General features: G+C 39.5%; 1 protein-coding gene across 1 annotated transcript in view; it reads right to left on the reverse strand.

Moving 5' to 3' along the window:
- abcd3a (ATP-binding cassette, sub-family D (ALD), member 3a) overlaps positions 1-1,813 on the reverse strand; it is a 148,457-nt gene extending 146,644 nt beyond the window's left edge. Inside the window, exons 1-2 of the mRNA XM_077555171.1 lie at positions 1,664-1,813; positions 1,409-1,575 (exon numbers count right to left, since the gene is read on the reverse strand). Of these exons, the coding sequence (XP_077411297.1) occupies positions 1,409-1,518 (110 nt within the window). The 5' untranslated portion in view covers positions 1,519-1,575; positions 1,664-1,813. The remainder of the gene's footprint in view (positions 1-1,408; positions 1,576-1,663) is intronic.
- Positions 1,814-14,622: the final 12,809 nt, after the last annotated feature.

A 14,622-nucleotide genomic window follows, 5' to 3' on the forward strand; every position in this document is an offset into this window, starting at 1 on the left:
ACGATTTATGTCAAGGTGATGTTATGTTCTGTCACTCAATTAGCTTCATTACAAGTACATCGACCATTCAAATGATGGTGTTTTGTTTTTTAAACTTGATTTTCACACATGAGCAAACGTAATGCGCACTTCGCTTATTCACGGCAATTTTCACTCTTTGTTTGGTTACACCCTTATTCCATATACTTTTTTTTAATGATATAGACACAACACCTAATACTGACCCCAAAAAATATGAACATTTGCACTCTTGTTCACAATGGGGGGAAATTAGAAATCACTTGTACATAGGTATTCACAACCTTTGCTCAACATTCAACTACCGTTGATGCACCGTTTTTTTTTTTAGGGTTGTCAAGGTTAAAGCGTTAATTAATTAATCACAAAACAATTAGCGCATTAATCATGTACTAACGCAAATTCATTTTGACCACAGATGATCTTTAGCTTTGCAGTGGATGGTTACATTAAAGATAGCACAGGTTGTGTTTGAGAAATAAACATAACTAAATGCATTAAAGTAAAGCATTTAATAAATGTTTGCGCATGACATTCAGAATATTCGTTCATGTCAAACTATCGGGTCATTTTTTCCCCATTTTAAATTATGCAAGTAATTGATTGATTAGAAAAAGAGGAGGATGAGCATGTGCAGTGGATTAAAAAAAACGTTCTCATAACATTAAATGTCGAAAGAACTAACACATAACAGGTGCTCTTTAAATTTGGCAGGCAAGAAATGTTGATAAAAAGCCATTTTAATTAGGCGATTAATAGTGATTAATCAAAATTCTAAAATGTGATTAATCTGATTAAAGAATGTAACCGTTTTGACAGCTCTATTTTTTTTTTTTAATACAAAATAAAACTATTTACAACTTCAGTGGAGTAACATATTCGATGAATAAATAATCAGCTGATTTAAGTAATTGTGATAACATTTTGTGTAGCTAGACTTTGGCTAGGTGACATGCAAAGATTAACCAACCGTGATTTGATAGTGCAGCATGACCTTTGGCATAGCTTAACCAGAGAAAACTCGGGAATGCTTAACATTTGTTCAGAAATTATGCTAGTACAAACTCGCAATGGCTTTAATCATGATTTGTTGAAGGTGATTGGAAGATCAAACTGTACAAATTTTAATGTCATTAAAATGTGTATAAATTTTAATGTCATTAAAATGTGTACAATAGCAAACAATGCAATTTAGCTTTCATCAATTTCTACAACTTGAACTAGTACAGCAAGATTAATCTAATGTGCAGAATAATTAAATTCGCTACACCAAAAATGTATGTACCGTACTGTAGTCTGATGTTTAGCACACTTAGGCTGTCACCTGTCAAGTCACCACCGAGGAACGCATCGAGCGCTTCGTAAAACAGCTTCTTTTTATACCACTTACCGGTCCTGCTTTGGCCTTCGTCTTCTGTTTTTCAGCAAATATAACATCAGCAAAATGCCACCTGCTATTGAGGAGTTCTTCGCTGTGACATATTTACTGAAAGCCGCCATTGTTTCAACACAAGGGTCGGATGGTCTGAGTCACTGTGTCGGTGTGTTCCAGGGACGCTGCGTCAGAAAAGAAAATAATCAAATTCGACGACAACGACTTTATGCCTGTAAATATAGTTACTTATTAAGTCACGCTAACTTGTACCTCAAAGACTTTTTGCTGGCATTCCTCAATGGCTGAAAAATAAAAAAAACACTAACATATCGTTAAGTATGCTTTGGTGCCAGCCAGATTCAGAACAGCTAAATGTTTTAAGAAAAATTGATCACGTGGTACTACACTTCCTCCCACATATCATTGCAATCTCCACACATACAAGATCTCTTTTCTTTTCCATGTGATAAACACACACACACCAGACCCGTCTGGTTATATTATCGCCATCTATCGGTCAGATACGACAACTCACTGCTCTGGTGGTTTCAATACTCGGGCGCTTTAGATCAGCGGTTCTCAAATGGGGGTACATTAAGGCACTCCAGGGGGTACGTGAAATTAAAAATATATATATATTTAAAAAGTACAATAAAATGATATTTCAGAAAAATGTTAGCTCATGAAATGAATGTTATATTCAGTAGGAGTCAATGTTATTTTAGTTAACGAAAACTAAAGGAAAAATGTGATATTGAGTAGATTTATTATTTCGATATTAACCGGAATAAAGACGTTTGAAAGTCTGTCACACAGAAGTGATGTCATCTAGCAGCCACCAATAGAAAAGCACCTTCAGATGACGTTGCTCGTATATATATATGTGTATTGCCGATTTAGCCGAAATGCAAAATGTTACTTTTTCCATTTTACCACGTTTTTTTATTAAATATTGCGCGCAAGTAATGCAGATTTTTTTTTAACAAGAACAAAAACTAATACTGAAACTAACTAAAACTAAGCATTTTTTTGAAGAACTAAAGCTAATAAAAACTAACACAACCACCCTGAAAACTAACTAAACTTAAAAAACAAAACTCAAAACGAAAAAATACTAAACTAAAATGAAAATTCCAAAACCATAATAACCTTGATAGGAGTAGGCTATTCTATTTCAGTCCTAAAAAAACAGCTTGTCTCTCATACCAAATAAAATAAAATTAAATATAAAAATAAATACAATTTAATATAGATAATAATAATAATAATAATAATAATAATACACTTACAGGCTAATTTGCTGATTAGAAAGTTTTCTATGTGCTCTGATTCTGATTAAGTGCTCATTGTTTAAAACTTATATTACACCACTCTATACTGCTCAGCTGTGGTCCAACTATAAGAAAAGTCAAGATTACGAAGGCTAAAAGTTGCCTACAATGATGCAATGAAGTTCCTTCTTTGAGTTCATAGATGGCATAGTACCAGTCAATTGTTTGTGTCAAAAAGAGTGCCAACATTTGATGCACTGTTAAGGCAGTTGATTTTTTGTTTTATTTGTCGGCTAGACAGGTCAGAGAATGACATAATACAGTAGAAGCCTTGGTCAGCCAAATGAAAAGCTGTTATAGCTTTACCTCTAAGGTTAGATTGCATTGGTTTATTACTTTGTGTAAATTTTAATTTGCACAGTTTAGTATATTTAAGTTTTTATTGTTTTTGTTGTTTTTTAAATTTGTATAATAAATGACTATACCAGAGTGGTTCAACCCAACTTGTCACATACTTAGATTCACCTGACAATAGGAGAATTCTTTGTGACGTCATTGTTTGTTTCGCGCGTTGCATCATGGGAGCTGGGTGGCAAGAAACAGCGTGCCATGTTTTACATGTAGTTTGATGGTTTTGCACATTTGGAGGAGGATGAGGCAGATGGTTCATTCTTGTTGTACCATCAATTATACGCCCATTGGGGGCCTTTATAAAAAGTTTTATCGCATTCCCACCGAAAGGGGCCACAAAAAAAAGAAAGAAATGGCTGCGAGCGATCAGGAGGGTATACCTATGGCGCGTTCCATTTGCTTCGGAAATTGGAATTCAAAAGTGGGGATGACGTCACTCCCGAGTCACTAGCGTTCCAGTTTACAAGCTGGAAAACAACATGGCGACTACCACGAAAGTTGTTCTTGCGTTCGCTTTATCCGAAAATAAACAACTTCTGGACAAATACGCGGCCCTTCAGCATTCAAACATTGTGGATGAAGAGCAAGAGGAAAACCGCAAAAGGTATCTTATATTGTTTTTTTTGTGTATTTCATCGTTTACAATAAGTAGGAGGTTGAATGCTCAATAACAGCATGTGGTGACTGTCTTTTGTGTGCGCGTTATTATGCTCTTTCTTCGGTTAGGTTTAAAATGTTATTAGGTCATATTTTTAGGTTTAATATGTTATTGTGTCAGAATTTTGAAATACATTTTGTGTCTCTTATCTAGAATAATTGCGGTGCTGCATTCCACAGAGCGAATAATAGTGAAGACAGAAACAAAGTGGGAGCTCATGCTGACCATGGATGATCATACATTTTCACGCCATTTTTGTGTCACAAAGCCTCAGTTGGAATATCTTTTCACGTTGAAGGTTGTATATTAAAAATCCATACTTTTGCGTGTCCAATAAATCAAATGATGAGATAAGACATGAACAGAGTCCCTGCGCAGGATGATTTATTCCGGAGATCTCCAGTCACATCATTGAATCAGTTTCAGATCAATAATGCCCCTCCTCCTTCGAAGAGCCAGCTTTTTATTACAATCAAGTCTAAAAGAAAAATACCTCTTCCTCCTCCTCTCATGAATAAGTAAATATGTTATATAAGAGACGAAAACAGATTACAAAAACAGAATTCTCAGTTGCACCTGTGTTCATTCTTTTTAGACAAAATATACTTTCAGGGCACTTCTCGTACTTCTTCCCATAACAAAATCTCACAAACAAGTTGAACTGGACAGCTCCTAATGTAGTAGAGTTGTGGGAGTGCGCGCTCTCTCTCACGAAAGAATGTGTTTTCACACAGAACACTGAGAAGGAACTTCTAGACCAAACAATGTGTACCATCTTAGTTTAAGGTCAAATTATACTGAGTTCAAACACTATTTTACCTACTTCACATATATAAAACATTTCAACATGGTTAATATGTGAAATAAAGAATTAAAAATGTTAATAATGTACAACAACGTTGATGCGGGAAAATTGTATTGAAACACAACACAGTTGAGGTCTACTACCAGTCCCTCCAACAAAGAAGGTGCTCATGTTCCTGTGGTACATGGCCAACCAAAACAGCTTCCATGAAATCTCTGACAAGTTTTATGTATCACAGGCCACAGCGCACAGGATCATCTTACAAGCGCTTAACATTATGTCCACAGTAGGATAATATTTGTGAGAAAGCAGCATCTGCTGCCGCTTTTGCCTCAGTGTTGTTCATGGTGCAATTGATGGATGCCACATCAGGGTACAAAAGCCGCCAAGAAGAGGAGGAGACTACATGAACCGCAAATTGTTTTATTCTGTCCTCCTTCAGTTAATTGTGGATGACAACGGACGATTCATAGACATTTTTGCTGGACCATCAGGGAAGGTCCATGTTGCCAGGGTGTTGAGGGCATCCGACTTCTACAAAACATGGCAGGATAAGACGGGTAAGACGGGTTGCTTGGAGACAGCCTCATTGGACAGGCATTACCTTTTGTCATCACTCCCAAGCGTGACAATGGCGCACTAACTGAAAATGAGGAGTTGCAGAACTATAGGATCAGCCGTGGCAGGGCGGTTGTGGAGCTAGCCTTTGGAAGGATGAAGTGCAAGTGGAGGCGTCTTCGCGATCTGCAGGACATCCGGATTGGTGCAATTGTGATGGCCATATTGGCGGATTGTTTTCTGCACAACATGTTTACAGGTGTTTTAGTGGTTTGCCAAAGAACACCCAAACGGATGCCCAAGACAGGCAGATGAAAATGAGTAAAGGACACACTGCAAATGTCACGATCCCATGAAAATTACCAAAAATGATACTGAAAATGTTCTATATATACACTCTCTCTCTCTCTCTCTCCCCCCTCTCTCTCTCTCTCTCTGTATATGTATATATATATATATATATATATATATATATATATATATATATAGGTATCATTAATACACTGTTTTCATTACTCTTTTCTTGACAATACGTGTTGTACTCAAATTAACTGTCCCATCCTGTCCCTTCTTATTTGTGACAATGACTCAAGGGAGAAATAACAGTTTAATAAAACACTGAAAAAACAATAAACATTAGTAACAAACAACTAGAAAAATTCCCGCGGAAATTTTGAATGGGACTGCTGACTCTTGTAAATGAGCTGAACAGTTTAAAATTTCAACGACTGGAATCGGTCAAGAAATGTGGAAGTTAACCATAATCAACATAAACTAAAAGTATCTTACTGTCCATAAAAAAAATGTAAATGAGCTGAACAGTTTAAAATTTAAACGACTGGAATCGGTCAAGAAATGTGGAAGTTAAGCATAATCAACATCAACTAAAAGTATCTTACTGTCCCTTTAAGAAAAATGCAAATTCACGCACACACATTTGACTTGGAGACGTCACGCATCCACATTCCATTGATATTGTATGAGAGACGCACACCTCGAACAAAAGCCTCTCACGACTTAACGGTTAAAGATGCAGATTCAAGAAATGGCTCGTTAGAACTGCAAGGGTTTGGGGAACGCGAGCATGTTCTCACTTTTTTAATCGGATGAAAAATGACCAATTGAGAGCAGGTTGAAAACTTATGATTTTTCCAAAATGAAGAGGAAAAAGGAGGCGAATTTAACATGGAAAAGATAGGTGAGTTAGTCCGACTTCTCCTCGCTGTTTTGAAAATAAAGGTACTAAATGACACCTTAGCCAAATAAAAGTTAGTTTGTCTGAAAGAAGAGACTTGTCACTACAAAATGTGAGAATTTGATGTCTAGTGAGCAAAGATTGTGGCCATGGTGACGAGTTGAAGTGAAACTTTTGACTTTTGGAAATATATTTTTTGGGTTCCCGCCACTCAAAGCCTAATTGCTCCACAGAGTGTGTTAGAAGGCTATTTCACTCACTGTCTTTGAACCCGCACAGGAGGGAGAGCTTTCATTCCTTAAAATAAATTTCAACACTGAGCTAAAGATGGGAAAAATTGCTACAAAATGAGCTAAAATTCATATCGGTCGGTTAACGTATGCGCGCGCAGCATGTCTTGGAAAAAGGTGCTTGATCTGTAATTTGTTCCCCCTTTCTTCATTCATTTCCTATGGGACTTTTTTGGGAGTTTTTGGGGAATTGCGTCGCCATGGTAACTCAGAATTCCTAGAAAAGTAATGCCGCGCTGAGTCAGATCGAGCTGCATCGTTTGATACCTCATTTGTCCCGGTGCGATCTACGGTACGGGCCGCATTTTTGCGGGAAAATCTGGGGATTTTCTAGGGTGGAGAGTAATATGTGCTGCTTTCAGCAGTCCCATAATAAATGGAACAATAACACATTTTTCTAGTAGTGAGGTATTTATCATGTAAACAAGTAATAGTAAGCTATAAAAGAAAAGTGTCAAGTGACAGTTCAAATCAAGTCATGGTTATATTGCACGTAATCTATATTGCACATAATCTATACATTTTGGTTTTGGTCATGACCTAGCACCAGAGGAAGGGAGAAGAGGGAGGATTATGCCAAGATTTGCACTTAAAGTTTTTCAATTAGTCGATCCATCAAGGCTTCAAACCCTTGCTGGACTGACTTGAATTGATTTAAAAATTCTTCATGGCGCCTTTGTGCCTCATCATGGCGCCTCTGAATGACCTCCTCTGATTCGCGGAGGAACTGGAAGAGGTCATCCTTTCCACGTTGTCGCTTAGGAGGCCCTGTGTGTTCTAGATGGTTGTTGGAAAAGGTAAGCTCTTGGGGTGACAACACCTAGAAGTTCAAGCCTTCTTGGCTCTTTGACTTTCACGCCTGCTGATGTGCCGACCACTGGAAAGTCAATATTATGATGTCCCCCAAAATGGCATCCATTTCTGAGAAAAATTGGAAGCACATAGTTCCCTTTCCTGTCGCATTATTGTCTTTCTCTCAGGCCGCGGCAGCGCCAAAGGACGACCCCCGGGCCCCGCAGGGGCCACTGGCCGGAGACCAAACCCAGGAACAGGAGCGCCCCCCATCCCAACACGGCCCGCGCCCCCAACCCAACGCAGCAGGACGGGGCACTGCAGGCCCGCCTGGCACCCCACCGGTCCACAGCCGCCGCCCCCCCCCCCCCACGCCCCCATCCACCCCACGCCCCCATCCACCCCGAGGGAGGAGGAACAGGGAGGCGGAGGATGGGCGGGGAGAGGCGAGGAGGGAGAGGCAGCAAAGGGGAGGAAGGGGGAGGGGAGAGGGAACCACGGGGCACCCCGGCGGCCCACAGGCCCCGAACCGCGTCGCCGGGCCCAGAGCGACGGACCGCGCCGGAGCGGCGCCGCCCCGGACACCAGGGAGAGCCCCGCAATGCAACACCCCCCAAGAGACCCAGGGAACGGCCAAGACGCAGCCGCCACCCAGCAGCCAACAGAGGGGCAGACCCGCCCACGCCCAGCCAGGGGGGGACAGCACCTATAGAATTAACCCACTGGCATGCAGTGAATCCGAATATTAACCCTTAGTGCCCATTGGAGGTGAATCTGCTCGATCTTGTTGACAGCAACTGGGTTCCTGACTATAAAAACACAACCATTAGTTAAAAATTGCCAAATACAGAAACATCAATGTAAGTTATCGCGATGTGGTGGCTCTCGCTAACAGGCAGAATTAAGTAACCAGAATTAGGTTAAAATTTTCTATATACGTAGACCATGTTTCTATAAATTTTGATATTTGGTCTGTCTCCCATTTCGAGATGGGTAAATACATTTTATCAGTATACGAAAGTAACATATATTTTTAAGAGGTTTTTTTTGTTGTTGTCGGAGAAAGCTTTGTAATATCTTTAGTTAAAACAGGTGGTTGGAGCGTACCCCGAAGTGTTGGAATTTGTTTTTTTTTAATCATACTTTTAACTTGCAGATAATGTAAAGAATTTCAGTTTTTTTATTTTGTATTGTGGGAGCAAGGATGTATATGATATAAACATATTATCTGAGAAAAGATGGTGGAGATGTGTAATTTCTTTCTGCTCCCACACACCTAAATAAAATGATTGGTTGTTAACTTGATAGTTGGGGTTATGCCATATGGAAGAAAGCCCACAGGGCTAATTTCTAATGCCTTCCACCAAGCAGTCAGGGTGGCGGAAATCATTGGGTTTTTAAAACAATTGTGTCGCCTAATTGATGTTGTAATATAGAGTAAAGTAAAGAGTAAGCCCCTAGATGGCAGCGATTAGTCTCTTTGGACAAGATTGGGTAGGCGTCAGTAGAAGATGTGAGGCGGAGCTATTGTGTTGAGGGGACAATGGCTGAGGAAGCCATAATGGTGACCGGTTACAAGCAGCTCACGCTTGAGCATTTTTTTCAAAGACGAAACGCATCGACCAATGCTAAAGAGCACATTGAAGACGACGATGATGATGATGGTGACTCCGAGGTTGACGCCGAAGTTGGAAGCGTTGACGCGGTGGCTATGATCATGTCATAAAGCCTCACCGGCTAGCAATGCTAACGCCGGAAAACGCGGAGCACAACCGAGCACTTCTGCACAGGCGGACGTTCAATCGGACGACGAAGAGTACCCCGAGTCCAATGCATATTCATCGGAGGAGTGGGTACAGTCTGATTACGGAGAAGACACTGGTTCTAGACTACAATGCCACCATGAATGGAGTGGATAAGATGGATCAGAACATCTACCACCCGGTATAGGAACTGAAGGACATGAGGAAGCCAGACGTAACACCACCGTAACGTCACCGTATCATGATCCTGAGAGTAGACTTGATGGCAACATGGCCAAACACACACTGCAGTATATACTTGCTATTCCCCAGAAAAAAAGGCCGGCAAGAAAGTGAAGCGTCTGCACGCGAAGGTGCAATCGCAGTGAAACTAATCTGTTATGCAAATCCTGCTGCGTCCCCTTGCACGCAGGGGAGTGTTACAAAAAGAAAAACTATTTGAAACATCCACACAATTGTAAATAGTACCACGGTTGCACACATTTGTAAATAGTTTGCCAAATTGTTTTGTCAAATTGTTACACTGTTGAATGTAAATAAACGTATTTTGCTATCAAAAAACACTTTTTCATTGTTGGTGGTAGTGTTTTACTTAAGTAAAGCACTGTTTAGGTGATTGTGGCATCATTCATGGAAAAAATAGGTGTCAAATTCACTAGAGTGCATGAAATAATATTGTTTCACAAAAAGCTTGATTTCTCCATATTTTGTTTCAAAACAGAGCATTTGGGTGAAACTAACCATTTTCTATTGTTGATTACTGAAAAACGGAATAAGGTAGAAACAACCTTTTTTTCAGTCCAATCTTTCATTTGGTAGTATGTGTGTTTCCATAGTCCAAACACAAAATTTTCTGTGGACCTTGAAGAATCAGTCAAAATGCTTAAATCGGCTGGCACCCACAGCATCCCTTTTCTGAAAATGTCGTTAGTCAGTTAAGATAATTATGATATCATTTTACCTCTAATTACCGCTTTCCCAGCTTCCCAGAGAAGAGATGGAGATATGTCTGGAGAGTCATTTATTTCCAAAAAGTATGCCCAATCTCTTCTTATATTTTTGTCAAACTGTGTCATTTAGCAGTGATATGTTAAAACGCCATGTCAGGGGTGGTTTTTAATCAACTTGTAGGGTAAGGGAGACTGGTGCATGGTCGCTAATAATAATAATAGGATGTATTTTTGTACCAATTTTATCAGCAATTAAAATATATTTTAGATATAGTTGTGTAATAATATTATATTTGTAACTAGAAAAATTCCCGCGGAAATTTTGAATGGGACTGCTGACTCTTGCAAGGTGTAAAGACGCAAGTATGTAGTACTTGTAGCAATAGTAGTAGTAGTATAGTAGTAAGTAGTAAGCAAGTACTTGTAGTAGTAGTAGTAAGTAGTAGTAGTAGTAGTAGTACTTGCACTTGTAGTAGTAGTAGTCACGTGACGCATACACATTCCATTGATATTGTATGAGATACGCACACCTCGAACAAAAGCCTCTCACGACTTAACGGTTTAAGATGCAGATTCCAGAAATGGCTCGTTAGAACGGCAAGGGTTTGGGGAACGCGAGCATGTTCTCATTTTTTTAACCGGATGAAAAATGACCAAATGAGAGCAGGTTGAAAACTTATGATTTATCCAAAATGAAGAGGAAAAAGTCGCCGAAATTAACATGGAAAAGATAGGCGAGAAAGTCCGACTTCTCCTTGCTTAAAGTGAAAATAGAGGTACTAAATGACACCTTAGCCAAATAAAAGTTAGTTTGTCTGAAAGAAGACACTTGTGACTACAACATGTGAGAATTTGATGTCTAGTGAGCAAAGATTGTGGCCATGGTGACGAGTTGAAGTGAAACTTTTGGAAATAGATTTTTTGGTTCCCGCCACTCTGAGGCTAATTGCTCCACTGAAGCCGACGCAATACACACCAATGTTAAAAGGCTATTTGTCTCCCGTTTGCTCACTGTCTTTGAACCCGCACAGAGGGGAGAGCTTACATTCCTTAAAAAAAATTGCTACAAAAAGAGCTAAAATTCATATCGGTCGGTTAACGTATGCGCGCACAGCGTGTCTTGGAAAAAGGTGCTTGAATTGATTTGATCACTTTCGGTTTCCCATTCATTCCTATGGGACTTTTTTTGGGACTTTTTTGGGAATTGCGTCGCCATGATAACTCGGAATTCCTAGAAAAATAATAGCGCAGCGAGTCAAATCGACCCGCATCGTTTGATACCTCATTTGTCCCGGTGCGTTGTACGGTACGGGCCGCATTTTTGCGGAAAAATCGCTGGAAGATGATATAATAAAAAGAAACGCGACAATAATGAACCCATTTTCTAGGGTAGGATAGATATGTGCCTGCTTGCTCAGCTCAGCAGTCCCATAATAAACCCATTTCCTAGGTAGGATAGTAATATGTGCCTGCTTGCTCCGCTCAGCAGTCCCATAATAAGGTAAAACAATTTACAGTAAATAACTTGATTATTATGGCAAAGTTTTTCATTCATAAATGCACATTAGGAGAGACTAAGCCGTCCTTTATTGTTTTTCTGAAGGAACTTCTTTCTTTTAAGGATTCACTACAATTCTGTAAGTCTAAAAAGGCTTAATGGCTTTATAATAACATGGTGACCTTTTCCTTTGACCTCATTGTACTATGATGTGTGTATGTTGAATGTTTTCACTGTTTTGTTTTTGTACCGCTTAGTGGTATGTTTCATTTTTTCTGTAAACCTGTATAAGCTTCATTTGTTAATAAAAAATAAAACTTTTTTTTTCTAACTTTATTATAATCTACAGAACAAACATGGCTTTGTATGTATCAAAACAACATGAAAAAGATAGAACACAGGAGAAGATGGCGGGTGATTCAAGTACAACACCGCTTGTTGAACGTGGGAATAAAGAAGTAAAATGTTTTGCTGCAAAAGCATAAGCAAGCTAAGGAGGCTGCGCGAAACAACTACGACACGGCTATCCGCCATTGTTGTTGACAGACTGATGGTCACGTGAGAATTGGCGCATACGTCATCAATCTGCGACAATACGTCATTATCGAGCTGCGACCATTACGTCATCACTGGAGGAGTATCCTGCATATGGTGTCCAGATGGACGCATATGGGGCGCGTTTTGAAATCTTTCCACTCTGGAGCCCGGTTTCAAAAGTGATCGGTTTCAAGCCCTGTAGGTCAACAGCACCGATAGCGATATTTGTTAACCCAGGCCTCGACCGTATGGAAGTCATATATTTGATTCGCATGTTTGATTTGGCCAAAGTTTTATGTCAGATGCCCTTCCTGACACAATCCTCTGTATTTACCTGGGCTTGGTACCGGGACAAGAAGACACTGGCTTGTGCCCCCTTGCGACTACATTGATAGAAATAAAAATATACCTGTATATACTTTCTTGGTTAAAGAACAATTATAAATACAGAAGACAAAAAACACATTTGCATGTAATAATTAACAACCAACTGGTTTTCATTTTTAGATAATCAACTGTTTGTTTGTTTTTTTAACTTAATATTTGCTTGTCAGCAAAATATTTTCCTCTGAAAAAGTGAGATTTCAGACAAATCTCTCCCCACAGATTTTGGTCAATGGAACTAAAGTGACGTCAGACCCACAATAGCGATTTTGTCGGCTAAATAAAGAGCACATTTGAGTAAGCCTGCTTTGTTAATAAGTGATCAGTAGGAACGTCAAATTAGTCAGGCTCTCAACATTAAAATGTGCACAGTCCCTCAATCCATTTTCTGAACCGCTAATCCTCACGAGGGTCGCGGGCGAACTAAAGCCTACCCTGGCTCTCTACGGGCTGTAGTATTTACACCTTTAAAAAGTAATCAGACGGCTGGAGCATTTAACCGCTGTTAGCTAGCGCGGCTAGTTTGGTGCTGGTAGCTCGCTGTTAGCTAGCAGTCGCCGCTAAATGCTGGCAAGAGGTGCTGTACAACAATACAATGTCAGCATAATTATGTCTTAGCGCTCTCAACTGGAGCTTGAACGTGACTTCAGGAATAAGACACGTGTTGCAACAGTTTGGGGCATTTATAGTGCCGTTGTTCACAAACTGAATAGACGAGCACGTAGTCAGCACTTATACCGCGACGACATGCTTCCGGAAATAAAATAAAAGTGCTACATTGCATTGATCTACATATACTACTTGGCAAGGTGAGATTTATTTTGAAATTGGGTTTTGAAACAGAATATTTCTTTCTATTTAATTATAACTGTTTTAATTTAGTTATGACTATTTAGAATTGAGAGTTTTGATGTGACAATTCAAATGTTTAAAGGGTGAGTCTCCTACAGGAGAGATGAGATGGGGGGAGGTGAATGTGTGTTAATTAGACCCTTTGTTCTGAGAGGCTGAAAACTGTGTTTTTCCATCGTGGGTCAGAGAGGGGGGAGCATGGTTGACCAAATGTATTGAGACAGTGTGACAATTGGGGGTGTAGTGAAGACATTTAACATTTTCAATTTGATGTTTTACTGTTTTTGAATTTACTTATAGGCATATCAATGTGATATAATCATGAGTGTTTAAAAGAATACAGTGGGATGGTGATTTGGTGGACTTTATTTGATCTTCGTACCCTCAAATGCTGTTGGAGGGGGAATGTGCATGATGTTGTCAGAGTCTCTTGTCACTTAGGGACTGAAGGTCTGGGGTCAGATTTTGATTACTTCTGTTCCCCCAATCAAGAAGGGAAACTGTATAAAGATGTCTGTTTACCATCAACCTTACACCTTTGTTCAATCTAGGAGATGACATGTCTGCCCTTTGTTCAATCAAGAGCCGGGAGGAGGAACCTTTTATCTTTTGAGTATAAATGAGTCGATGTTCTGTAAATTGTCACACTCTTGGGGGGTCTACGTCGCATTCAGATGTGGATGTCCTAACGGTGTCTTTAGAAGCTTCTAAATAAATTCTTGCAAGAAAACTTCTTCATCAGATCCTGAATACAATTATTTGGACACGCAAAGATTACACTTAATATAGTAGGTAATAATTCCTTCAGTAGTCATGTAACTTTGGGAGGTGACGTTTTGAAGGACAAAGGATATTAGCTACAGAGGGGGCAGGAAAACTTTACAGTTGAGAGATACAAGATGGCGCCGGTTGGCGACTATTTCTCCTGTCCGGCTATGTCGTGAATAAATGTGAAGAAATGCCTGAATTCACTGATCTCATGTATGTTTATTAATCAACGGCATGAACACGCAAATGGTAAGAATTGATAGATATTGTAACAATTTTAATACTTCATTTTATTTTATTAACCATTGTTACACATTATTAACATTTTAATTCTTTATATTAACCTTGTCGAAATGTTTTGTGTCCTGTGCAGAGCAGATGGTGTTGACTTTGTATAGGCTGACCTTAAGCTGGGACATACTATTTAGTCTAAAAAAGTTCCTTCTCAGCGCTTTGTGCGAAAACACATTTGGTCCTTGAGAACAGAATCTGTTTTG

This window comes from Vanacampus margaritifer, chromosome 20 (genome assembly GCF_051991255.1).
Source record: "Vanacampus margaritifer isolate UIUO_Vmar chromosome 20, RoL_Vmar_1.0, whole genome shotgun sequence".
In the NCBI taxonomy this organism is placed as follows: domain Eukaryota; kingdom Metazoa; phylum Chordata; class Actinopteri; order Syngnathiformes; family Syngnathidae; genus Vanacampus; species Vanacampus margaritifer.